At 40.3% G+C, this 26,308-nt stretch overlaps 1 protein-coding gene and 1 long non-coding RNA gene across 12 annotated transcripts in view; one reads left to right on the forward strand and one right to left on the reverse strand.

The window, feature by feature from the left end:
- Positions 1-26,308, reverse strand: part of HOOK1 (hook microtubule tethering protein 1) — a 65,186-nt gene that overhangs the window by 5,457 nt on the left and 33,421 nt on the right. For 2 of the 3 annotated variants that reach the window (XM_037907692.1, XM_007059046.4), the window contains exons 8-21: positions 25,219-25,302; positions 22,457-22,623; positions 21,646-21,786; positions 19,994-20,195; positions 19,156-19,266; positions 18,690-18,777; positions 18,551-18,611; positions 17,195-17,335; positions 14,657-14,744; positions 11,667-11,701; positions 4,313-4,395; positions 3,006-3,106; positions 2,556-2,657; positions 1,414-1,482 (exon numbers count right to left, since the gene is read on the reverse strand). In XM_037907692.1, coding sequence (XP_037763620.1) covers positions 1,414-1,482; positions 2,556-2,657; positions 3,006-3,106; positions 4,313-4,395; positions 11,667-11,701; positions 14,657-14,744; positions 17,195-17,335; positions 18,551-18,611; positions 18,690-18,777; positions 19,156-19,266; positions 19,994-20,195; positions 21,646-21,786; positions 22,457-22,623; positions 25,219-25,302 — 1,473 coding nt within the window. Of the gene's footprint in view, positions 1-1,413; positions 1,483-1,749; positions 1,801-2,555; positions 2,658-3,005; positions 3,107-4,312; positions 4,396-11,666; positions 11,702-14,656; positions 14,745-17,194; positions 17,336-18,550; positions 18,612-18,689; positions 18,778-19,155; positions 19,267-19,993; positions 20,196-21,645; positions 21,787-22,456; positions 22,624-25,218; positions 25,303-26,308 lie in introns of all 3 variants that reach the window. The other variant, XR_005226588.2, reaches the window with a different exon arrangement.
- On the forward strand, positions 10,949-26,271 carry LOC114019336. 9 transcript variants are annotated; one of them, XR_005226592.2, is made up of 4 exons: positions 10,949-11,147; positions 12,483-12,574; positions 16,833-20,270; positions 23,916-26,271. It is a non-coding gene; the product is annotated as an uncharacterized LOC114019336 (long non-coding RNA). The 9 variants fall into 9 exon arrangements; XR_003564432.2 differs by lacking the exon at positions 12,483-12,574 and having other exon boundaries at positions 11,002-11,147; positions 20,099-20,270; positions 23,916-24,642; positions 25,527-26,271; XR_005226595.2 differs by having other exon boundaries at positions 11,113-11,147; positions 20,099-20,270.

A 26,308-nucleotide genomic window follows, 5' to 3' on the forward strand; every position in this document is an offset into this window, starting at 1 on the left:
TTTAATCTTGTAAATTTCAGACCAATTCTTGAATTTGTCAAGGTGGTTTTGAATTCTAATCCTGTCCTCCTAAGCGCTTGCAATCCCTCGCAGCTTGGTGTCATCTGCAGATTTTATAAGCATACTCTCCACTCAATTATCCAAGTCCTTAATGAAAATACTGACTAGTACCAGAGCCAGGACTGATCCCTGTGGAACCCCACTAGATGCACCCTCTCAGTTTGACAGCAAACCACTGATAACCACTTTGAGTACAGTCTCTCAACCACTTGTGCAACCTTACAGTAATTCATCTACACCATATTCCCTAGTTTGCTTATGAGAAGATCAAATGGGACTGTGACAAAAGCCTTGCTAAAAAATCAAGATATAGCACATCCTCTGCTTCTCCCCCCATCAACAAAGCCAGTAACCTTGCCAAAGAAGGAAATTCGGTAGGCGAGGCATGATTTGTTCTTGACAAAGTCATGTTGGCTATTCCTTATAATCCTATTTTCCTCTAAGTGCTTACAAAATGATTGCATAATAATTTGTTCCAAGATCTTTCCAGATATCAACTTACGGTGACTGGTCTATAATTTCCTGGGTCGCCTTTGTTCCCCTTTTTAAAAATAGCTACTATGTTTGCCCTTCTCCAGTCCTCTCTAAATCTCACTTGTTCTGCATGAATTTGCAAAGAGAATTGCTAACGCTTCAGAGATTGATTCAGCTAGTTCCTTAAGTACTCTAGGATTAATTTAATCAGGTCCAGCCGACTTGAATACTGATCTAAATATTCTTTAACCGGTTTCCCTATTTTGGCTTGCATTCCCTTTCCCCTTGTTAATATTGTTTGTGTTGAGTATTTGGATACCATTAACCCTTTTAGTGAAGACTGAAGCAAAATATTTTTCCCTAACTTTGTTCTTACAAATATCTGAATTGTTTTGGTTGAAAAAACTTTCCAAAAAAAATTCCGCGTGAGGCAGTCACTCGGCATGCAGAATTTGAGTCCCGAAGGATAAAGTTTGGCAGATAACAAAAAAAGCTTGTTAAGAAACTGAAAATACAAGTTTCTAATGGGAAGTGTCAGGCAACCTTAATACTAGGTGGTGTTAATAGCCCCGCCTATCATATAAGTTATTGTTTTAGGAAGAGGCTAAGCCTGTTTTAGCCTCCATCCTTGATGTCTGTACAAAGGTAACTGTACAGAATTGGGTTTTTCCTCCCATAGGTAATCAAATTTGTAACACACCTAAAAAGGTAATCCAGGTCTCAAAATCACCACAGTAGTAGTCAATGAAACAGGATGAAAGTATGGAACAGATCAAGACAGCAAGAAAATGATAGTTTCAAATTGTTTATAAGCTCATCCTGGGTACTTCTGACTTTTAAGTTACCATACTGACAGACAAGTGGATTGTTTTGACCCACCTTATTGTACCATGCAGATACAATTAGCTTTTCTTCATAATCACGCAACTTGGCAATCTTACATTCACTCTAGAGAGAAAGATTAAACAGATTTAGAAATAGACAAGGGAATCTTAACTACCCAAAAGTTCTGAAAAGTGTAGCTAATTATATAAAACTTTATCAGAGTCCACTCTCCTTAGAGGACTTGACTGAGATAAACACAAACAGTAGTGCAATATACAAATACCGCAACTAAAACAGCACAAACAATTATATGTATTTTCAAAAGTGACTATCAAAGTGATGAAATTGTTTATTATAATAGACTATTGCAAGAAAAGGAAATACCCTTACCAAGGCAGACCGATAAAATTTTTAAATGATGCATCACTGAAAACAGGAAACCTTTTTGTGGAAATATAATCAAGAGCATGTTCAGTGCAAATATTTCAGAAAGTCATAATTCCACTGCATTAGCAGCCATAAATGAGCAATTATCCCCACTGATTTAATAATCTAGGGTCCTAGTCTACTGTCAGTACACGGAAAAGTCAATGGGAATATTGAGTGCACAACAAATGCAGGATCAGAAACTTAAAGATTTAAAAACTGTGTTTAGAAATTTTATATTTACCCAAGTAGCTATCGCTCGGAACAGCATTTTTAGTATTACCCATGTAATATTTTAGTGTCTCTAATATTATTTTAATAACTATAGCAAAATACGTAACTCATGACATGTAACAGACTAAATTATACTTAAGAAGTCATACGTTTTGTTCGACAGTGCATGGTATTATACAGATTACCATTTACCATAGTGCACTGGTAGCACTATAATTAAACTACAGTTTAGTTTAAATCCCTCTGAGAAGTTTTAAATTCATACACATTACTTTTCATAAGGAATAAAAAACGTAACCTTAAAAATAAACACCTTTTATAATATGTATATATGTGAACAGTCTTGACAGATTCACATCAGGATAGAATGTCAGCAAATCAAGGTCAAATCTCTGTGCTTGATAGGTTGAGCAGTTTGAGTAACAGAAAAGCAACTGAATCAAAGAGACTCTTTGCAGTGTCTCACACACAAGTGAGATCTCCACTTAGGACACACAAAGGATTTTAAAAAGAAAAAACAAGAAGAGAAGTTTTACCTCCAGTGCTTCAATTTTTTTGTCTCTCTCTATTAGCTGCTTTCTCAGCAACATAATTTCTGCTGATGCTGGATTTAGCTTGGGGTCTAAGGTTTTTATCACCTGTATAAAGAAAATGAATATATTATGCTTGATGTTTCATCTGCAGCAACCTCACATCTCAGCTGGAAATAAAACATGCAACAGTGAAATCCAAATGAAGGACACAAATATGACAGAAGATGCCAATTAGTATGAAGTGTCAATAACAGCTCTTCATATTTGGAGTTATATTCTACACTATGCTGCATGCAAGTTACAGTAACCAAGGAATTTGGCCTAAAAATGTAAGATAAACCACTTTTAATACAGGATATTTGAGAAGCCTGTCAGCATCACTGATTCATAGATGTGGGGTGATGGGGAGGGGAGAGATGATAGACTTTATTTATATTGAAATATACCACTCACATTTCTTGCTTTCTCCAGGTACATTTTATATCTTTCTTCCATTGCTTTCATGTCTTCATCTTTTTTACGCAAAGCTGCCTCCAGCTCATCAATCTTTTGAGCTATTTAGAAAAATTTTTTTTAAAAAACACCAAAATGACAGAGACTAGGTATTTTTAAAGCTTCATCAATATTCTGCTTGTATGACTCCTGGGGGACTTCTGCACCACTGTGCAATGCAGAATTTTGCGGAAATTAATGTTTTTTGCGCAGAATTTTCTTTCTCCCACAGAAATGGGCTGCAGTGCTGCTGGTTGCCACTAGGGGCTGCTGAACCTGGCAGAGCCCAGCTCACACATTAAGGACACTGCTGGAGGGAGGGGGAGAGAGCTAGAGGGATCCCCCACAGCTGCAGTTCCCCACACGCCCTGAGGGAAGGAGAGGGTGGCACGCAGGAAACTCTGTGCAAGCCTGGGAAAGAGCATCAGGCTCTTTCTCCCTCTGGATCCCGGGGCTCTAAGGGGTAGGGCGATGGGTGTCTGGGCTCTGGGGGGGAGGTGGTGTGGGTATCTGGGCCGGGTGGGGGCCTGCAACTGGGCTCTGAGAGGAGAAGAGAGTGTCGGTGTTTAGGCTGCACTCTGGGAGTTAGGGGGTTTGGGTGTATTGACTCGGGGGTGGGGGGGCGCACAACTTGGCTCTGGGGGAAAAGGGTGTGTGAGTGGTGGGCTCTGGGGGAGATAGGGACAGAGAAGCAAGAACTGTATTGTCACAGAGGTTTCTTTAACTCTTCACTCCTGGGGGAAATTTTATGTGTGTCTGTATTGTTACAGACATATTTGCTGACAGGCACTTTGAAATAAATTACCAAAATAATTGAAACTGGCATGATTATGTAGTGTTATTTTAACAAATAAAATCTGCAGAATTTTAAAATAGTCTGCAGAGAATTTTTATTTTTTTGGCGCAGAATTCCCCCAGGAGCATTGTGTTTAGGATGTAATGCATTAGGCCCCTGAAGAGTTCTAGGCCGAATTAAATTTCAATTTCAGTATAATTTAGAGAGAGACAAATGATAGAGCAGGTGAGAAGTTATTTACAAGAAATTATTTATATTTCATTAGCACTAAAGGTCCCAATCAAGACTGAAGTCCCATTGTAATGGACAAATACACACACACACACACACACACACTTCTTTTTCTGTTTCAAGTTTACCTTAATTTTCCAAGTTAAACTGGTATAAAAATGGTACCTCGTGAATGGAGGCACTTATGACTACAGAGATACTTTCAGGAGCAAATATTATGTAACCTCATGAAGATACTTACAGTTCTGATTTGCATCTGGCTGGAGCTCTGCAAAAAGTGCCTCTTTTTTCTGTAACTCATCATGGACTTCATTCAATTTTTCCCTATGGATTCAGAGATTTGATCCAGAGGTTAGGCTAATGCTAGCATTTCACATTCTAGTAACTGAAAACTTGTGTGAACATTCTTCAGTTTGATGATAAATATATTGAAAAACGATACGGGTAAAAGATTTGTTGTTGTTGTTGAAACACCAACCTATTCTCTCAACTGAATTTTTTTTAAAAAAGTATTAAAAAAAAAAGTGAAAAAAGGCACCACCTCTAAGCTGAGAGACTTGGAAAAAGGCATATTTAACTCCAAACTTAAACAAGAGCACACTACCCTCCCCTGGACAGGGACTACATAGGTTGAAAGGAATTCTTTCAGGAAGCTGAGGGGGCTGTGGCAGTGACAAAAAAAAAAAAAGTAATGGTTATAAAAGAAAAATTGTCCTAGAAAAGTTTCAGAGTAGCAGCCGTGTTAGTCTGTATTCGCAAAAAGTAAAGGAGTACTTGTGGCACCTTAGAGACTAACAAAAACAAGACTAACTAAAAAAGACACACGAAAGCTTATGCTCAAATAAACGTGTTAGTCTCTAAGGTGCCACAAGTTCTCCTTTTCTTTTTGTCCTAGAAAAAAGGACACTTACCTGTACAGCACCTGTTGTACTTTGAAATGCATTGTGCACATATACATTCCACTGTAGGCGCTTGTGCCCAATGCACTCAAGTTAGAGACTTTTTGCTAGCAGTAACAGCAGGCAGCGCATGCAACCCTGTCATCCTCATGCCCGAAGCAGAGGATATAAAAGGGGCGTACTGCCATGGTGTGATGGGGTGTGCTCCCCACACCAGCGCAGCACGAGCTGAATTAGGCTAGGTGGGCCCAATCAGGTAATTGGTCTGTAAGCAGGGGAGCTTTAGGCTGGAGGCAGCTATTAAGGATAGGCTCACCTATGCAGGAATGGGGGAAGAGGCTATATAAAGCCAGGTATCTGCCCGCAGACGGGGGCAGCTGCTGCTGGGAAAGGCAGCAGGGAAGTAATCTGCAGTTGCTCACTGGAATGGAGGAAGTTGGAGACTGGCAAACCCAGAGACGGAGGAAGCTAGATATGTAGGAGGAAGCCCAGGGACAGGGACCAAGGCTGCTTGTTATAGGGTCCCTGGGCTGGAACCCAGTGTTGAGGGCAGACCTGAGTTCCCCTACCAGCCACCACTGGGAAGTGGCAAAGGCCTTGGAGATGCCAGCCAGACAGTAGGTCTGGAAAGACTGAGTTCCCCGGAAGGGGAGGACCTTAGTGGTCTGGCTGGAGGGCCAAGCCACAAAGAGGAGGCTGCAGATCTGGGAATAAGTGCAGCAGCAGAGTGAGACGAGACGGGAGAAGATGCCACCGGAGGGACAGTGCAAGCTGGCACAGCTAATTCCCAAGATGGCCAGCAGGAGGCGCTGCAAGCAGTGTGTGAATTCTGTGACATGTAATGAACATCAGAAGAAGCATGGAAAGCATGGGGGTCATGGACCGTATATGTTCATAACACGTGAAAGAACAAGAGTTACTAGATAGGTAAGTAACCATTTTTTTCTCTTTCAAGTTATTGTGCACATATATACATTCCACCTTGGGTGGAAATAGCAAATAGCAATAGTTTGCTTGAATGTGGTGGGACTTCAGCAAGTCAGTGCTGCAGTCTTTCCTCAAGCAGTTCAAAGTTTGCATCTGTTTGAGAAGCTTGCGTAATTGCACAGTGTCTGGAGAAGGTATATAAAGTTGTTTCTGCTTAACAAAATGTCCACTAATGGTACGTTGCTCAAAAAGGCTTAACGTACTGGGATATATGCTCAGCTGTAACAGGCTGACCTTTCATCCTTCTAACATAAGCCACAAAAAGTGTGGGAGATGATCTCAAAGTGTGACCCAGATAAAAGGATACAGCCCTTCAAATGTCAAGAACGTGAAGCTTTTCCTCAGTCTTGTAAAAGCGGGGCTTCAGAAATAATACTAGGAGATATATGATCTGGTTGAGGTAGAATGCCAAAACAACTTTAAGAATAAGATTAGGGTGTGTCCTGAGACCTTGTCTTTGTGGAATATCATATAAGAAGCTCCTGAAGCTCTGATACCCTCCTTGTGGGAGTAATTGCTACCAAAAATGCTGTTTTCATTAATAGCAATGGTAAAGAAGCTGTTGACAATGGTTCAAAGGGGGAACCCAATGAAGTGTGACCATCAATTTCTGGTCTCATGCTGGTATGGAGCAGACAGGAGGGCAAACACGAGTAAGTCCTTTTAAAAACCTGGTTACCAAAGTATACGAAGAGAGAAAATCCTTCCACCAGCGTATGTAATGCAGATATAGCTGCTAAACAGACTCTCACTGAACTGATGGAGAGACCAGAAGATTTCAGGTGAAATAGGCAAACCTTTGTATGTCTGATCTCTGTGTGACTCAGTGATAACTGATGAGATCTGGCCTAGGTTGAAAATCTCTTCACTTCACTGCAGTAGTGGCTCTAACAGAGTCCGTTCTGCTGCTTACCAAAATGGCCTGAACCTCCAGAGAACAGGCTTTTTCAACATTACTTAGCCAGAGATCATCCAGGTTATGAGGTGGAGAGACTGCAGATTGGAGTGCAGCTCTCTCCTACACAGTACAAATATATTAAGTCCATTATTCCTTTCAGGGAATAATATGTCATTTTATTACCTTAAATAGTTACCCAGACACTTCAACTTAAACACACTGGATTAGATAAAACCGTAAAACACATTTATTAATTACAAAGAGAGAGATTTTAAGTGGGTATAAGTAATGAGCCAGAAAAGCTTAGAAGAAAAATAAAGATATCTACTTAAGAATCTATCTTAGTTGCAAAGCAAACTGTCTTACCACACGCTCCAGCGGATTACAGAGCAAACTTTCAGCTCTGCTATGATCTAGCAAAGGTTTCTCCTCCTCCCCCAGAGTCCTATAGCTGCTTCCTTTTGTCTTCTAAAGTGTGGAGAATAAGGTGGGGGAGGGGCGGGTGCTTGGCGTCTTTGCCCCTGCTTTTTATAGTTCCAGTCCCTCTCTTGAAAAACATATCCAGCTGAGAACTGAGAGACAAAGTCCGTGTGGAAGGATGATCCCTGCTGTTGTTCTTCACCTATCTGAGCTTCCTTCGTTTCCCTTCCAGCTTGATGATTCTGTTTACTGCTTAGAAGCAAATTAAGGCAAATGTACACCCCTTTGTTTAAGACAGGTCTGTTTGACCAGTTTGGTGCTACATGAATCTGAACATGTATTTTTAACAACACAGAAGGGAACTGTGTTGCCACACATTTTATCAGGACAATACTGAGCAACAAATTATGAATTTTCAATTGATACTTTACAAGGCACACCTTGTACAAAGATTACTAGAAAAGTGTGTAAGGTGTGAGTGCAGGGGTGTATTCTATAACAATACTGTTCCAGACACATCCCTTTGAAGTTTCTTGGATTAACCAATGATCCAGGTAGAGAAATATTTCAACTCCGTTGAAATATTTGGTAAACCCTCTTGGGGTAGAGGGCTACCATTTGGTAAACCCTCTTGGGGTAGAGGGCAAGCCAGAGGGTAGTGTCCTGGCAGTGCCTGTTCCCAACTACAAATTGATGACACTCTCTGTGGTCCAGATGTGTTGCCACATCTGAGCAGCATACCAATCACTAGGGAAGGGATAACAGATGTGAGGGTGACCCTCCTGAATTTCATTTTCTTGATTAACTTGTTCTGTTTTCTCAAATCCAAAATGGGCCTTAGACCATCTCAATTTTTGGAAATCAGGATGTAACAGGAACACACACCTTTCCGTTTGTGTTGATAAGGAACTTCCCCCTATTGCTTCCAATTCCAAAAAGAAACTGTACTTCCTGAAGTAAAACCGCTTTGTGAGATGGGTTCCTGAGAAGGGATGGGGAAAGATAGTTGAGGGAAGGGAAGTAAAATGGATAACATATCCCTCATTCACAGTGCTGAGCTCTCACTTGTTTTATGTGATCTCAGACCATGCCTTGCAAAAGAGAGATGGACGCACTTTCCAAAAGGAGGTTTTGGCTCTAGGAGTGGAGATGTGGTTGGTGTGCTGTCCTTGATCAAAATATCAAAATGACTGTTCCAATGTGGAAGTCTGGTAAGAAGAGCCTGCTGGTGACGAAGCTGATGTCCAACATCTAGGTCGTTTAGATCTCCTCTCTGAAGCATCCTGAAGTCTGAGCAGGTAGAATGAAGATTGATAGTGTGTTGGAGGTTTGATCTGTTTTCTTTTTGTTGCTGGAATATAAACTCCTAGAGAAGAGAGAGTCGCTTGGGAGTCTGTAAGGTATACATGGCATTACCAGTCATTCGAGAAAACAATTTCAAATAATCAAATGGAAGGTCTTTGATTGTGTTATACAGCTCTCCAGGGCCTGTAACCAAGACTGCCTCATTGAACTGGCTGCAGCCATTGAGTACAAAGTGGTGTTTGATGCATTAATGGTCACTTGGAGATAGAGGCTTCTGAGATTACTGCCAGAAACTGGACCTCGTATTCTTCAGGCAATTTGCAAATTTTGCAAATACTAACCAAATAACACACATATCTGAACAACGTTTGAGAATTTGGCACACTTATTTGAAGGTTTGTGGTGGTATAAGTCGCTTACATTCTTTGTCCTTTGGGGTAGGTCTTCTTTGATTACTACCGTGAGTCTGGCACAGAATGGGTGGGAGGGGGGGGAATCAAATTCCTGCTGGGGAACTTGACAACCCCTGTCCATGTGTTTGGCAGTGGGTGGAACAGTAGCTGGGGTTTGCCAAAGGGTTTCAGCAGGATCGAATAGGGCTTCATTAATGGGAAGGACAACCCTTCCCAGGGCTGGAGCTTGTAAAATACCTAAAAACTTGTGTGGATTCTCATGCACAACTTTGACTACTCCTAACAACTGTACACCTTGTGAGGTCTTGAAAGACTTTGAAGTGTCCAGACAATGGTGAAGATGACTCAAGAGTTATGCACTCATCAGGGAAAGAAGAATGAGAAAAGAAAGATGTGTGGGTTCATCCCTAGATTTCTCTTCCTCTGCCAATTCCAAAATTGGATATGGCTGACGAACTGGAAGATGTTCCCTGATAGACAAGGCACTGGAAAAGGTCACTTGCTCCTAGACTGCATAGCAGATGGTGATCTGGAAGCTCTGGGAGCAGTTCAAGGGAGCCACTAGGGCCAGGACAGGTGGCCATGGAATGCAGAATGATGTACAGTGAAAATAAATTGTGCTGTTCATGCGAATGTAGTTGAAGCTACTGTAATCAGTACCAGATGGTGAGGAAAATGAGAGTCAAGAACAGGGAGGCACATGAGGTCTTTTGCTGCAGGGACACAGACAGTACACATATTGGAGATAAGTACTCCTCAGATAACACAAGTGGCACTGAAACCAATAGTACCAGTGCTGTAGATATCGCTGACAGAGAAGGTGAAACCACCAGTCTCGATGGCCCGGCTGGAGCTGGACTTGATGGTGCTGCCTCAGACAGTACTGGTGAATGTTGGTGTTTACGGCCAGACCTTGACTCCCATACTGGAGGAATTTTTAGCAGATCTGTCCCACTTTTGGGATGAAGAATGCAACCTGGACTGTGTCCACCTCAGAAAATGAAGACTGTTTTGAAGGCTTTGAGAAGGCCACAGGAGCAGAACATAATTTTTCTCCTGATTTTGGCTTTGAGACTGAAGCAGCCAGAAAGGCACTAAAGAACTCTCCGTCTTCTCATGGCTGCGGTCAGGCGCTGAAGGAGGACACTTTTCAAATATATGTCCCTTAAGGCAGAAGTCCCTTTGCTTCTTTGTCCTCACAGGAAAGGAGGTATAAACGGAACATCTGTCCTTAACATGTCCCTGGCCTAAACAAATTAGGCAACTTGTGTGGCTATCATTTACAGGGATCATGGCCCTGCAAGTAACACAGTTTAAACCCTGGGGATCTCTGCATGATGAAAGACACCCAGCACCAATGAATAAGTTACTAAACTACTCTCATAACTAATACTATGCTCTAATAGTAACTAATGCTAAAATCTCTAAAAACTATGTACACGAAGTTTTTTTTTTTTTAGTAAAGTTAGTTGAACAAACTGAAGCTTAAGAGCAATGGGAAGCTATAACTCTTGCCATGAGTGGTAAGAAAGAACTGAGGCAGAGGTAGTGGTCATGCCCCTTTTGCCCTCAGCTCTGTGTGCAAGGATGGCAGGGGTGCACGTACTACCTAGCACTGCCAGCAAGAGTCTCAGACTCAAATGCATTGGGCACAAATGGACCTACAATGGACCTTATACATGCACAATCATTCAAAGGACAACAATCACAATAGTTAAAGAGCCTGTGGTGCTGGGAAGGCAAGGAAGTTCGGTGCAAGCTTAAACAAAGGGGTAGAGCACTAAGCCTTCAGATCTGTTAGTGAGGATATGTCCAGCCCCTGATGCTGCTTTTTGGAAAGTTGAAACTTACATATGCGTGTTGCAAAAGTGGGGGATCAATATGGACAACACTTGGAGGAGGAGAATATGTATATTCACCCTGTTTGTCTAATACACTGTTTTCAAGGGATCTCAGAAGAGTGACTTGCAAAAACAAGGCTCATATCACTATGAAGCACAGCTGCCAAGTTTTGTGCAGATACTGTTTGCAAAGTTAGTGAGCTAATTTGCATATAATCATAAACTTGAGCTTGTGGTCAACACACGCTGCGCCAAGCAATGGTAGAGATAGGACATCGAGCTACGCAAAACCTGGCAGCTTTGGCTGGCATAGGTGAGTGCTGGGGTTTCTAAGGAGTAAGGGGCTCGCAGGGTATTGGGGCACAGAAGGCTGCTGTTCAGGAAGTGGGGCAAACTCGGTGCAGTTGGCTGCAGGAACACAAGAGGGAGAAGGAAGTTAGAGGGAGCCTTGTGGCCTCTCTTTGCGGGGATGAGAACCACCGCCCATCCTGGGAACTCCTTCCTGACTGAAATCCAGCAAGGTGAGGAAGGAGAGAAAAGATGCCTGCCTGGCTGACTACTCAACATTGCAGCAATGGCCCTGGGGAACAAAAGGCAGAGTTTCTGCAGCTCAACCAGACTGAGCTGTGACTACCACGCGATGTGTGTGACACCTGGGAGCCCTGATGAGGTGACTGAAGGACAGAGCAGCAGTTTTAACTGAATTTCCCATCTTTGGAAATAAGGCTGACCTTTAATAGTGCTTATACGTATTTACTGCTTATATCAAAAACTTAAATTAGAGGTCTGTTTCTTTTTTGGCTGTATATAAATATCAGTTAGCTTTACTTACATATGTGCTTCTAACTTCTGCTTCAGCTTGCTGGACTATAAAGGTAAGAGAATTAAAAACGAATTTAGACATTGTCCAGAAAATTAAAAATATAACTCTCGGTGCATAAACAAATGGGAGCTCCAACTTTTACAAATAGTTTTTTTAAAAAGTTTCATTTTTCAGATACACTTCTGAATTGTTCAGTAAAATACACATGGTAAAAGTAATAGTCTCTGTGCATTTAGATAATTTTATTCATATTCTTTGTATCACTCTGACATTCTGGATTTTATAGTATACTTCTTGCTATAGAATCATTTGGCAGCAAAAGTGGAAAGGCTGAGACAATTCAAAGAAGGAAGCAGAAAGAAGGAAACAAAGAAACATGATTACAAAAGCAGACTCCAAATATTTTTCATTCATTAACTTTATGTCTCAATTTAGACCATTAGAACATTTAGAAATTTAAAATAGGTTTATTTTAAAATACACAGTACGTATTGTAATATTTTCCTACATTTGAAATAATTCCCTCTGAAATTGTTAGAACAAAAACAAAAAAATTGAAAAAAAATTAACCTGCTCCCCCTACCAAAAAAACAGTGCAAATGAAGCCAATTCATAAGATTTCCATCTAAATTTTGAGTGCCTCTCTTTTTATGAGAACACTAATAACTTTGGCCTTCACTGTTTACTAGGAAGAATTGTAGCCTCAACTGGCATGACTTTCAGCTTCAAAATAGCAAGGCTAATGTGATTAACTTAAGAAAAAAAACACAGTAGTCAATTATATAATTTGCCAGGGTGATTTATAGGAAGTATCTGTCTTCCCAGATTCTGCAACTAATAGGATCTGGGGACAGAACTACTTGCCACTTCCACAGAAAGAAAATCTTCCCAATCCCAAAGGGAATTAAAATCCAGAGGTAATTCCGTGAGTACAAATTCAGAATCTGAAATCACATTATGAGGCTTATTCTGGTATAGTGAATTCCTTAGAATGATTAAAGCCTGTCACTCAAACACAAAATAAAAAATGTAAAAACTACACACCCCACAATTGCTGTGCTTTTTGTCATAATTTTCACTAGTTTTTCAAGACTTATCGATCCTAACCTGAATTTACCACTCCTGAAAGCAAGGATTCAAGTAAATAAAACGTAAACGTTTAAAAAATTGTAATCTTAAATAATTACAATTATATCACACAAACACGTTGTTGAAGGGGATTGGCAGACAGAAGACATTATAAAACACGTCTTACAGTGAAAAACTCTAAGGAGGTCAATCTGTTTTGTGATCAAATCTTCCCGCAACCTTCTCTTTGTTCAGACAGTCTACCAAAACCAACATGGCAAACATAAGTTTTATAATAAAAAGATCTTCAGCCTAGCAGACAAAAGGTATAACAAGATCCAATGGCTTGAAGCTGATGCTAGACAAACTCAGACTAGAAATAAGGCACAATTTTTAACTGTGAGGGTAATTAACCATTGGAACAACTTACCAAGGGTCATGGTAGGCTGAGAGTGTCACGGATTCCGGCTCGGGCAGCCCTTGGGCCAGCAGCAGCAGTTTGGGTGTGTGAGAGGGGGTTCAAGCTAGGGGGAGGGGGGGCGCTTACCTCGGGGTGGGGGGCTTCCACTGGCATGGCCCTGCAGCTCCCAAGCGGTGGAGGGGCTGTGGAGGGCTCTGCGCAGCATGCTGCCTGCCGGCCCCACCCCCGCAGTTCCCATTGGCTGCGGTTCCCGGCCAATGGGAGCTGCGGCAGCTGATGCTTGTCCCCCTCCGCTGCCTAGAAGCTGCAGGGACACTGAGCCAGTTAGGGAGCCCCTGCCAGTTCCTCCCCCACAGCACCATCCCCCCACACCAGTGGGGGTCCTGGGTCACCTGCCCCAGCATCCGGGGTGCCCCTGGACCACTTCTGCCCCCAGACTGCCCACGGTCCCCGCCCAAGTTTAAGTCACAGGTATTTTTAGTAAAAGTCATGGACCCCAGGTCACGGGCCGTGAATTTTTGTTTACTGCCTGTGACCTGTCCATGACTTTTACTAAAAATATCCGTGACTAAAACATAGCCTTAGTCATGGTGGATTCTCCTTCACCGGAAATTTTTAAATCAAGATTGGATTTTTTTCTAAAAAAGACACGCTCTATTTCAAGCAGGAATTAATTCATACAAAGTTCTATGGCCTGTGTTAAACAGGAAGTCAGACTACAATGGTCCTTTCTTTCCTTATGAATGAGCCCTCAGGGCACATCCCTCTCATAAGAGGGAGACCCCTAAGGATCCATCATGGCAGGAGCAGAATGGCAGGCAGTGCAGCTACTATCCCTGTGGTCACACTGTGAGAGTTAACTTGCAACACTTTGCTATCTGAGCGAGAAAAAGTTATTCAGAAGAGTAAGACTGGCTCCCACAGCTCTTCTGCTTTTCAACCTATGGAGCAAGAATTCCAAAGAAGGGTCTTCAGCAGAGTTGGGGAAATGTAGGGAGCACACTACAGACAACGCTTCCTCCTTCTGCATCCTGATACTTGGATTCTGGCTCTATTCTCTTCTCACAGAGTGGAGGGAAGCGTTTAAGTGTTAGGGTTAGAGAAGTTGCATTTCATTTTTAAGTTGCTTAAAAGTTTTTGAGCTGGGACTCTGCTGCTCTGAGGGGACTCATGGCTCCCCAGTTTGGAGAGACTGAGAATTTCCCTGTGTCTGGATGCTGCTGAACTATTCCTGTTAAGTTTGGCTTGCTCTAGACCTTCGACAGACTGATCAGACAGGAGAGTTTTATTCTCCCTGCTGCAAATTACTATCTCTTAGGCTAATAACCCCACCAAGCCACATCCTTGTTGTTGTTATAATAATTATCAGCACCAGCAAGACTGAAAAGGAGACGGGGCACCATTTTGATTACGTTTAAAGAAAGTCTGACACTAACTCACAAGAATTTTGAGACAATTGGTGAGAGGTCTCCACCTTCAAGAAGTTTGAGAACCTCTAGCTTTTACTTACTCCTTCTGTCTTGGATCCTTGCTCCTGCAAAGTCTTCTGGAGATCCTCAATCTGTTGCTGCAGCTCTCCAATACGCTCATTGCTTAGCCTGTTACAAAGTAAAAGAACTCAGTCACTCATCTGTCTTCTAGTAATCAGGATATGTAGAGTGAAGTTATTCCCCTATACATTTGGGTTATAATTCTTCAGTAGGGTTACACAAAATGCAAGTGTCCGAAGTCAACATATATTTTGTTTGTGTATAAGACCTAATTATAGTTGCTGTAGGCAGGTGCTTGGAACATTTACTGGACACTTAGTAGCCCGTGGGCTAAAACTTACTTTTTTTTTTTTGGGGGGGGGGGGGGGGGGAGGGCTGTGTAGGTGGTGGAGGAGAGTGCCTACCTGGAGAGAAGGGAAGTGTCTGCGGTACCTGAGAAAGTGCTGGGATTCCTGCCAGAGTGCTGCCCTTAGACTCTATTTCAGGGCTTCATCTTCAGTATCTGCTTTTGGTTAAAGGAGTCTGACAAATCTGAAGTCCCTCCTCCCAACCCTAACCCCTTCTGGCTGTAGGACAAGGGAAGTTACTTGCTCTTTTGCTACTACCTTGAGCACCCTGCCCCATACCACAAAGCCTCCTGGCTTCAAACAACGGGGAGGGTCTCTACTACTCTCTCTCTCCCATCTCCTTCTGGCTGTTACATAGGGTGTCTACTAATCTAGCCCCTCACAACCGCCACTGCCTCCAATGCTGGTCTGTATTTGGAGCTTAATCAAAGCAGCAGCAGTGAACTGGACATGCTTCTTGTCCAGGTAACTGGTGCCCTCCGCGTTCTGAACAACAAGAATGAAAACTAATGAGATTGATGATCTTTAAAAACATAAGGGCTAGTATTTTTTTTTATGAAGACTTAGGGCATGGCTACACTTGCAGATGTAGAGCGCTGTGAGTTAAACCCGCCTTCGTAGAGCGCAGTAGGGAAAGCACTGCAGTCTGTCCACACTGACAGCTGACAGCGCATTGGCGTGGCCACATTTGTGGCACTTGCAGCGGCATTGGGAGTGATGCATTATGGGCAGCTATCCCAGCATGCAAGTGACTGCAACGTGCTTTTCAAATGGGGGTGGGGTGGGGTGGGGTGGAGTGTGATAGGGAGTGTGTTGTGTGTATGGGGGGGAAGAGAGTGGGTTTTTCGGGTGCTGACAGTGCGGCAGCATGCTGTCTTGTAAGGTCAGACCCCCCCCCCAACTCACTCAAAGCAAACAGTAAATGTTTGCTTTTTCTTGGAGCTGATAAGCAGTTGGCTTCTCTGAAATGGAGCTTTCAACAGGCATTTCCGCATTTCTGCAGCCCATTTCACAATGACAAGAGTGGCCACTTGACTTAAGGGGATTACGGGACATTTCCGGAGGTCAATCAGATCGCAGTAATGCAACACCTCGTCCAGACTGGCGCCGCAGCGCTCCAGCGGGGGCGCAGCAACCGTTATTCCACTCGCCGAGGTGGAGTACCAGCAGCGCTGTAGCCGTGGAGTCAGATCGCTCTACGTGCCTTGGCAGTGTGGACGGGGAGCAAGCTAGGGTGCTCGGGGCTGCATTATTGCGCTGTAACTTGCAAGTGTAGCCAACCCTTAGACTTCAGATGTTGATGGCACTGGTCTCCCAGCTGAGCAGGGAAAGCTTCCTACTTGGAAGTGGTGGGTAGAAGATTGCATTTTTTTCCTTCCTGCTGCAGATGATTTATCTGATACTAAAATATTAAGTATTTGGATACTTTATTGGGGAATCTGGTAAGATTGTATGAGCTGATGTATTTTGTTTTGAAGAAACCTTAGCTTTTGGGCGGAGATAATGCAAATAAAGTTTTAATCCTATTTTAAAAAAACACCTTTGCACATGTACTGGAATGAAGAAAGGGGATAAGACTGGAACATTTTTAAGTGGCCTATATGTAGTCTCCTGTTTGGGGATCTCACAAGCATATTCTTAGGTTTTCCGCAAAAGTCTTTGCAGTACACTTAAAATTTTTAGCAATTTAAACTATTCCTAAATTGTTATAGCCTAAGATGAACTGCATTCAGCATTCCTTAACCAGTGGAGAAATTCACCCAGTGTCACAACTCTGGCTCCCCAGCCCAAAGGTCTACAGTTTGAGCAATGTAAAACTATAGTGACCGACTTTCTTCACCCACTCTAGGACTATCAAGAATCACCCAGAGATGAGTCCTAAAGAATATCCTCATCAAAGCATGGAGCAGCCACATCTGGCCTGCTGACGTCTTTTCTGCAGGTTTACACTTTCTATGTTCTTTGTAGCTTCCTTACCCCTTCCTCTTTGTCATGACTGCATCAATGCTTCCATTAGCCAAAGGACAGGACAAGTGGTTACCTTCAACTAGTGTTGGATCAGCAAGGCAAGTCACACTGCCTCCCTTCTAAGGTTGCAGCCCTGAGATTATTCTCTGCAGTGCGATTAGCTGCTGTTTTCTCTGACTGGTGCCTACTCCAAACTGTTCTCAGATTTTTAAAAGAAGATTAAAAAAAAAGAAAGCAAATCACCTTTTTTCTGTTTCCAGTTCATTCATCATCCGATGCTTTTGCTCTAGTTGTTCCTGGAGTTCTACAATACGTTCATTTTCTGAACCCTCTTGTTGCAAGAGAAGCATCTTGTTTTCATGCTGCAGTCGAATAAACATTTCTCTATGGGTCAAAAACAAAAAGTCTCCATTCTGTGAAGAGTTTATATAAATAGTTCTTGACTATCTAAAAAGACAGTAATTTTGCAGAAGAGGTGGCATTCCAGTTCACTAAAATGCCAGTGTACTGAATGTTCTTCAGTAAAAACAAGTGGCATAGTTTTCTGTTAGTTTCAGTAGAATACAAAAAGCAGTAGATTTCCTCAAAGAGAATACACACCAAACCAAATATGCTTATTTTAATTGGAGATAATTGACATAAAACTAACAAAAATCAATTTATTTGGATGTGATTAACATACTTTTGTTAAAAGAACATTATTAATATTGCAAAATCAAGCATTCAAAAGTTAGGAAATGCCAGAATTAAGATTGCCTGTGAAACCTTAACTCAGCCCCCTAACGTATATCCATTATAATGCAGTCTACTTAGACAATCACATACTATTTATACCCTGTATCATTCTGTTTGTAAAAACAGCAGCAGAAATTTCATCAGGTGGTGTCATACTGACACCTTCATAGGTCATCAGCAAAGTTGGAACTTCTGCAACACTCACACCTCTTCCACTTGAGCTAACAGAGTAACTGATAAGAATAGTCATCCTTTACGTGGGCTGGAGGGGGATGCGACATTCTTTGTCAGAGTTTCTCAGCTATTTGCTGATAGCAAAGGCATGATAATTCTCAGGAATCTTGAGTTTCATTCCAGGCTTGGAAGGGAGTGTTCTCTAGTGGGAAGACTTCTGCCAGTTTCCCCAAAACTTGACCCCTTCTGCTACACCCCCTCTAAACTGTCCCAGTCCTGTCTCTTCCCCACCCTTGCCTTCTTATCCCAGTCTTATCCCAGAAGAAAACACATTTACTGTAGATTTAGTAAGACATATAACACCACATTATTCAGGGCTGAACCTGCACTTTGCAAGTCTTCCGTGATTGCCTATCCTTGATTCTGCCAGACTTTCCATATAACCACAGCAAGTTCTTAACCACTCTGCTTCAGTTTCCTCATCTACAAAATGAGGGTACCTTCCTACCTTATACAGCGTGTTGCAAGGTTTAATTTAATGTCTGTAAAGCATTTTACTAGTGGCTTCCCTATAAGAACATCAAACTTCTAGTTTTTTTTATTGAAAAGTAGTAAATTGCCCAACAAGCTGTTTGAGACACTGAACTTTAGCAAGGGAAGGGTATTGCTCAAAGTGAGCTCTTTCCTTACCTGTATTCCACTGGTAGAATTTCAGCAGCAAGATTCTCATGACTTTTTACAGCAGATGCATCTGAAAAGGCATGAAAATTTGACAAATTCACTTCCAGATAACATACCAATCTATTTTAAAAAAACATCAAGAAAGTACCTGCTTGATTCAGATGATCCTGTTGCATCTGAGAACACCGGAGCTCTTCATTAGTTTCTTTCAGAGCATCCCGCTGCACTATAAGTCTCTAAGAAAAGGTCAAAGCATATTTAAGGTAGAAATAAGACAAAATTGTTTCATGTTGGCACATTCCATCAGGAATGAAAGATCCATCATTTATAACACTATTTTCAGGACATGAGTTAAATGCTGAAGGCTTTTGATAATGTTTATACCAAATGCTGACCTATCAATTTCCAAGTTACAAAGACCAGTATACTAAAGTGACTATATACATAACTTCTAATGCTAAATCTCATCCCTATGGCAGTACTACTGATGCCTAAGAGCACCTGAGATATTATTCTCAAGATGACCACAGTGAAAAATTCTGGCCAGGCCAGCACACAAAAAATCTGAGAGACTTTCTAGTGAATTTGAGTAAATACTCATGCATAAGACTTACCTCTTTTTCTTTGAATAAAGATTCATGCTTTTCTTCAAGTCGCTTCAATTCAAATGCTAACGTGTCAGCTCTTTTGGACTCCTCAGAAAGTCTGTTATGAAGCTCCTGGACCTTGAATGATAATGACATAGGTGTTATATTTAGTGTATGTTCTAAGATGTTATTAATATAATTTTTTTTAAACTCTGGCACTCTTATGGGTGGGGAAAAAGAGCTGGATTAAGAAGAGGAAGATCATGTTCAAGCAGTTCATTATTCACAGGGTCTCAGAAACCTAATAAAGTAGGTTTCTGTGGTTGTTGTAATCTAATCAGAACTAAAATGTCTATGTCTCTTTGCTGAATACAACCAACACATATGGTTCATCTTGGCCAGCAGCCTTTTTCCCCCTAAATAAAAGGCATATAGGAATTCTGATGACTAGCTTGGAACTTTCAGAAGCAAATTGTTGTGCACTTCCGAAAATGAAAACAAGATATTTTTAAAAAGGGTTTTTAAAATCAGTAAGACAGTATGTCATACCTAGAAGATGTCAGCTACACATTAAACAAAACAGGACACCTGATCACCACTGCACTCATTGAACTGATGAGTTGCACACTGTGCCGTGAACTGCAGGTCAAGAAATGACCTCAGGTAAGCCAGCTGGTGAGAGTTTGGAAGGGAAAAGGGGAGACAGAGTATATTGCAGAGCTGAAAGTTTCCCTATGAACAGTCTTGACACCAGCCCCAACAATCGTTACATCAAGCAGCTCAATTTTTTTCAGTCAACTGTGATTATTTTTAATAAAAATACACCTGAGAATAGTTAAGATGTTGAGTACAGTTGTTGCCTTACCTGCCTTTTGTATGTTTCCAGCTGAGCACGTGCTGCATTTGCCTTCTTTAGCTCTTCCTCTAGGCTGACTGTATTATGCATATACATCATGTTGGTGTCTTGCAGAGACTTTACCTGTCGGCGGAAGTCATTCAAGTCCTCCAGTTTTTTACGATACACTTCAACTGTTGACTCCAGTTTACTTGCCTTATCTGCAAAAGTTCTACAAGAATAAATATGAATTATGGAAACAGTAAGATGTATTTTTCACACAAACAAACTGCAACCAAGCAAATCAGTAAGTTCTGCTCTCATCTGCAAGCATGGCTCCAATTAGCTTAGACAGGTAGCTGCATGCATATATCCAAGGTTAGAGTTACGTCCTCTGTGTAAAACTAATGCATTATTTTAATTCTTTTTAGCTGTAGGGTTGATATAGACTCAAACACAAAGTTTAGTTTTAAAAGTAGTCATTGTGGAGATGCAGGCCCACAAAACCGTGTGTTGACATATGCCTTGTAGACGGAGACGGTATATTAAATGGCCCCACAGATTCATGATGGTGTTGGAGTTAATACAAGTGAACTATGCCCTAGGCTACAGATTGATCTTGCAGCTGAATAAGCCTGCAAAATACTGGTGCCTCTATCTAGCAGGAATAGGTACAAAGCTACAGTACATTACTACTACAGATATGTTTTGGAGATCATTATCCTATGGGTATCTTTGCCAGGAGGCGTGAACAAGGAAGACAAATTGATCAGTTCCTTTTAAAAAGGTATATAAGACAGAAAGTGTTCTGTCCAAATAATATCAAGGTATTTTGATACAGAAATGGATCTTCGTTTTACTGGCACAAAAGAATTAACAAACCTTTAAACTAAATACTGAGTCACTTTACTGTCTGGCATCTTACAAAATTAAAAATTAGCATAGGAGTAATTCCAAAATCCAACCTCTTATACTTAACCTGATGCTCTTCTATGAACCTTGATATAGTGTAAAATTGGAATATATTTTATTCTATATTAAATTATCTGCTATAACAATAAAAGAGTGACTTTACATGGTTATATTTCTAGAAATATGATAGCACCATATTTACTTTCTGTACTTTTTAGTAATCAGTTTAGTTTACATATGTTGAACTCAATGCAACACGATGAGTTCTGTGTTTTGCCCCTACTGAGTCTTGTAATTCTGAAAATACAATCTAACTAAAATACAGATGCAGATAGTTAAGTTTCATTTTCACTTGGTTTGAGACTTATATTTGGGCAATTAAATTTTTTCTGTATCAGAAAAGGTGGGCCTTTGCCAATAAAAATATCCTGTTGGTAATAAAATCCATTATGATTAGAACATTCTCATTTCCTAGGGTATTTTATGTTTTCTACATCAGGAGGAGAAAGGCTGTATCTTTTAGTCCTGCTTCATGTGGGAGTCTTTTGCAAAATAATGTCGACATGCAGAGTACTTATTGTGTTCATAAACTAACATTTCACCTTCCAATTTTATTTTTCACTCTGGTCCTTTTTTCCATTTAGTTTTAAGTTTGCTTGTGGTAAGACAAACTGTGTAATTTTATACAGAAATGTCTATCTTTAAATATGGAGCCTTGGCATTATCTTTCAGAACCTTCAGTCTGAATGGTAGCTATGTCCACTACATACCTAAGAACGTCAATTTCATCTTTTAGGGCCCTCGATTCTTCTGCCAAACAGGTCAACTCATCATTTCTATGTTGCAGCTCAATCAGTTGTTTCTCCAGATCTTCACAGTGAACACGATAATCATCCTTTGCAGCTTCAAGCCTTTTGTAAACAAGAAGCTGTTAAGAAAATATATTTTCCTATCTTTTGTTCATGTAACTAATATGATCCACTTTCTATTGAAACAGTAAAAAAATATTCAAAAATACATAAGCTTAGCAGACACAGAATAAAAAAAGGTAGTTAAAGCCTGGAAAAAACAACTAACGAAAGTATTGTCACAAGGGCTATTTACTACAAACACACCATATCATATGAACAGATCTGTTAGTTTACTGTGTTAATATTTTACTCAAAGGAGTTTCTGGTTCATTTATAACTGCCGTAAAAGAAAGTGTGAATCACTTAGACCCAGACAATGTTGGGGTTTTATTAGTACAAATCACCACATGAAACATTTGGTTTCATGTTCTTATCCTTGGTCCTGCCTTTCTCCCTCCCATTAGAGCCCACAATATTTTAGAAAATCGTGGAAGGAAAAGCATTAATGATCTCAATGATCATCCAAAATGGAAGAAGTTTAGGGGAAAACACTAAACTGTACCTTTAAAAATATAATTTATATTAATTCAATGAAAGAGATAAGCTTTTAGAATAGTGAATAAAAAAGTGAACTGAGAAGGAAAATCCTGCGTATTTAGAAGAAACTCCCATCACATACGACAACAACATTTTGAGAGAGGATTAAATAAAGCTGCAAGTTATTTTGTACCTGAAGTTTTCTTCCTGCAGTTGTTCTAGCTGCAACTGTGCATGGAAATACTTTTTTGCAACAACAGTATTTGGATCATCAAGAGAGCCATCTAACTGGTCTAATCGGTCATTCATGACCTCGTTTTCAGACATCAAACTGTTTTTTTCATCTTGAAGGGCAGCCACCTAGTGCACATAACACAACATCAAGTTTATAGGTCCCATCCAATTGCCAAGAAGAACCCAAAATAATAGATTATAAGATGCCACCAAATAATTTGTTACATAGAAGTTAAACATTTGAAAAATTTAGAAAGTGATTTATAAATACCCTTAAGCACCTAGCTGCTTTAGAGTATGAAAGTTGTCAAGCAAGGAAGTGTGTCTTTTTTGTTTTGTTTTATAAATGAAAACTGTAAATACGGGGGGCTACTGATATGTTCAGATTTTATGAAAACAAAAGGAAACAAATATGATTAGTTCAAAAAAACAATGCCCATAGAAACTGAATAGAAACAATAATAGTAGGATGAAGAGTATTTCCAATTTGGCTTGTGTACTAACAATAAAAAGCAGAATGGGACTGGCTAGCACACTAACACTGCACTGCCGTGCATTCAGTCATGGATGGTTGTGCAAAAAGCAGGTCCAAGAGCCATAAGCTAATAAGCAGACACACAAAAAATCCTAGACAGCATCATAGAGGGCATGCATTTTTGCAGTGATGGAACTGGTTTGATTTTGAAAGTGTTCACAGCTAAGCAAACGGGAACACAACATTACACTAAGTTTGTAAGTATATTAAAACAGCCATAAAATGGGCAAGGATTAAAAGACGGAACCCTTAAGCTCTTTCTAGTGAAAGATGGTGTGTTAATTTTAATACTTCATCAAACATCAGAGCATATAGCATGTGTTAGTTAACTGGCACTTAAACAGTAGAATGTGCTCTTTGGGTTATGTTTTCCTGAATCATAAAGGAAACCTACCTTTCTTATATTCTTGGAAAATATCAAGGAAGACTGAGACCTTACAAGTGAATTTATTAAGAATTAGTTTAAATGAGAAAGGTCAGCCATTATCATGACTTTCAATACATATGCAGCATACCATGGTGGCAATATTTAATAAGACATAAAGTTAGCATAATAATCTGATGCAATATTAAAATATTTTTTATTTATCCATGATTATATCACAATTTAAGTGTTTATAATTAATAGATGTAAAAGAAATCCAAAGCACTCTCCCACCTCTTCACTGAGTACTTACTGGCTTTAAGGTCCTATTCTCTGAATATCTGGTAAGCCAATTTACTGTATATTTGCAGACCTAGAGCAAATCTGTGCCTTAAGAGTCTTTTATTATTCCCTGTACAAGGCCTAATCAGTCTTCAGCCATGGAGACAGTACACACTTTTAGAAAGCAGGATGTTTATTAACTGAATGTCTCACTCATTTCCTTCACTCTCATTTCAGGTCCCTCAGAGTCACATTGGCTGTCTCCTACTTCATTTCAACACCATATACATTATGCTGAAACCATGGCGCACCACTGGATGATGAAATGAACAAATACGTATTGTGTAATTTCAAAAATATGGACACCTATTTTACAAAATATACTTTCCATTAGTACACACTAATATACTTTAGTTACCATTTGTACATTCATGCTCAACTATACATACTTTTAAGAACTACTCCCGGTCATGACATGCAAAGAGGACAGACCAACCAGATTTGTGTGAACTACCATCAAGTTAACTACTCCAAACAGAAGTCTGTAACAGCTCTGTGGTAGTTCTGACTTCTCAAAATGATGCATGATAGGTATCACAGCACAACCAGAAATGGCAATTTGGGACTGAAGCAGAAATGGCTGGCATAAAGTTACATGCTAAAAATCTTTCCTTAGCTTTGCTATTTGGTAAATTCAGCACAATCATACATTTACAGTGGGTGTAATTACCAGAAATCATTTACCATACCACCTCTGCAAAAGTAAGTTGATCAAGTTTTGAACACTGAGCAAAACACATTTTCAGGGTGAGGCCTCTTATATCAAGTTTCAGAATTACAGACCCCTGAAAGTTTGGTTTTAGAAAGAAAGCTGCATGTGGAACCTTAAATAACAGAAAGAGAATGGGAACACTATCATGCAGGGGAGAAGGATTACCTCACCTCAGCTCGACTTTACTGATTTGTGAGTTGAAGTTAATACCACCATATAGAAAACTGTTAAAATATGCCCCATATTGAAACAAGTGAGATGAAAAGTTACTTGATTACAGACTTTCTTCATCTGCTTCCTACTGAAAATGGCTTTATTTCACCTTCAGTGAATGCAATCAGTCCATTATAATGAATTGGTTCTTAATATATTTTTAAAAGGGCTAAAGCTATTGTTAGCTGAAAATAAACTATGGAACATTTTTATAATAATTTTTACTATTCATAGCTACATGATTGCAACGACTGCTTATTAACTGCAAGATATCAAGTTATTACGCCAAGAAATCTTTCCTACTATGGGTTAGCAATATATTTTCCAATAGTCACAGGGGAGCTGAGCATGGATTTATATTAAAGGATAATATTTCCAACAATAGCATATATGAAGCATTTCAGAGTGTGGAAGTTTTGTTTCAATACAAACTGAAAGAACAAAAAATTTATAGGTGAAATTTAACCTCTGAAGACATTGCATTTTGCAACTGTTTAACAGAGCTTCTATTTCTTGATGTCACATATTTGAAAAAGTAAGTGTGTGTCTCCTCACCTGCAGGTCTAGTTCTTGACATCTTTGCTTCAGTTCTTCTTTTTCTGCTAGTGCTTCTTGAAGGTGTTCCAGGGCTCTTTTCATCTTAAAAAAAAAAAAAAAAAAGATTTAATACAAGTTAGATGTATTGAAATTAAGATTATTTTATATGCTCCCTATCTGTACAAGGAGAGACATGTAAGACAGAGAGAGAGTAAGGCACATCTATACTGCGAAAACAGGCAGAAAAAACTGTAGAACCAGGTTCTGAGATTTGCTGCCACAGAGGTGTTTGTTTTCATTTGCTTGCTTTTTTTTTTTCCTTCCAGTGTAGACGTACTCGAAGTGACTTGCTTGCCTAAGGTCAGAGAGAATCTGCAGCAGGGCAGAGAACTGAACCCGAGACTCCAGCATACAAGACAAGCAACCAGGCTACTGACCATCCTTCCTCGGATAGCAATAGGAAGGTCAATGTCATCATAGGGGAAACATCTGAGCTCTTTCTTGGGGAGTGCTTTTAAATTAGTGATAATTATAACTTCAAGAACAGAACTCTGGGTTTGGGATCACATAGAACTCAAATATTTTCCAGGATCTCTCTGCAGTATCTGTACTCATCTGCACTTTCTAACCTAAATGGAGGTTGATAGCAGCCTTACTCCTTGCTCTTCCTGTCATATCCTCCCGCAGTCTCTACTCAGGCAACAGAGATGATAAGATCAGCCATTTCACGTCTTTTAAAAAAAAGCTAAGTTTATGTGCACTGCTTTACTCAGCCATTCACCTACCTCTTGCACTATGGGTGACAATGAAAGATAAGAGTTAAATTTACTCTAACTTCCTAGGGTAGCAACAGCATGTTGCTCTGCCTTTTGTGAAATACAAGTCTGGGCATTGATTTTGGTAAGCTGGTCTGAAGGAAAAAACCACTGGCTGTATAAAGCAAGAAGCAAGTTAATTTGTATAGATGAAGGACTGAAACGTCTTTCTTTGGAGATGATGGGAGAGGCACTTTTGGGTCTACTCTCTGAATTTTCAAGCATGATGTGAATAAATTATTTTTGAAACTCTTAACATTGCTTTGACTATTATAACAAACATAAAGCAATTA

The sequence above is a fragment of the Chelonia mydas genome, chromosome 8, assembly GCF_015237465.2.
Source record: "Chelonia mydas isolate rCheMyd1 chromosome 8, rCheMyd1.pri.v2, whole genome shotgun sequence".
Taxonomy (NCBI): domain Eukaryota; kingdom Metazoa; phylum Chordata; order Testudines; family Cheloniidae; genus Chelonia; species Chelonia mydas.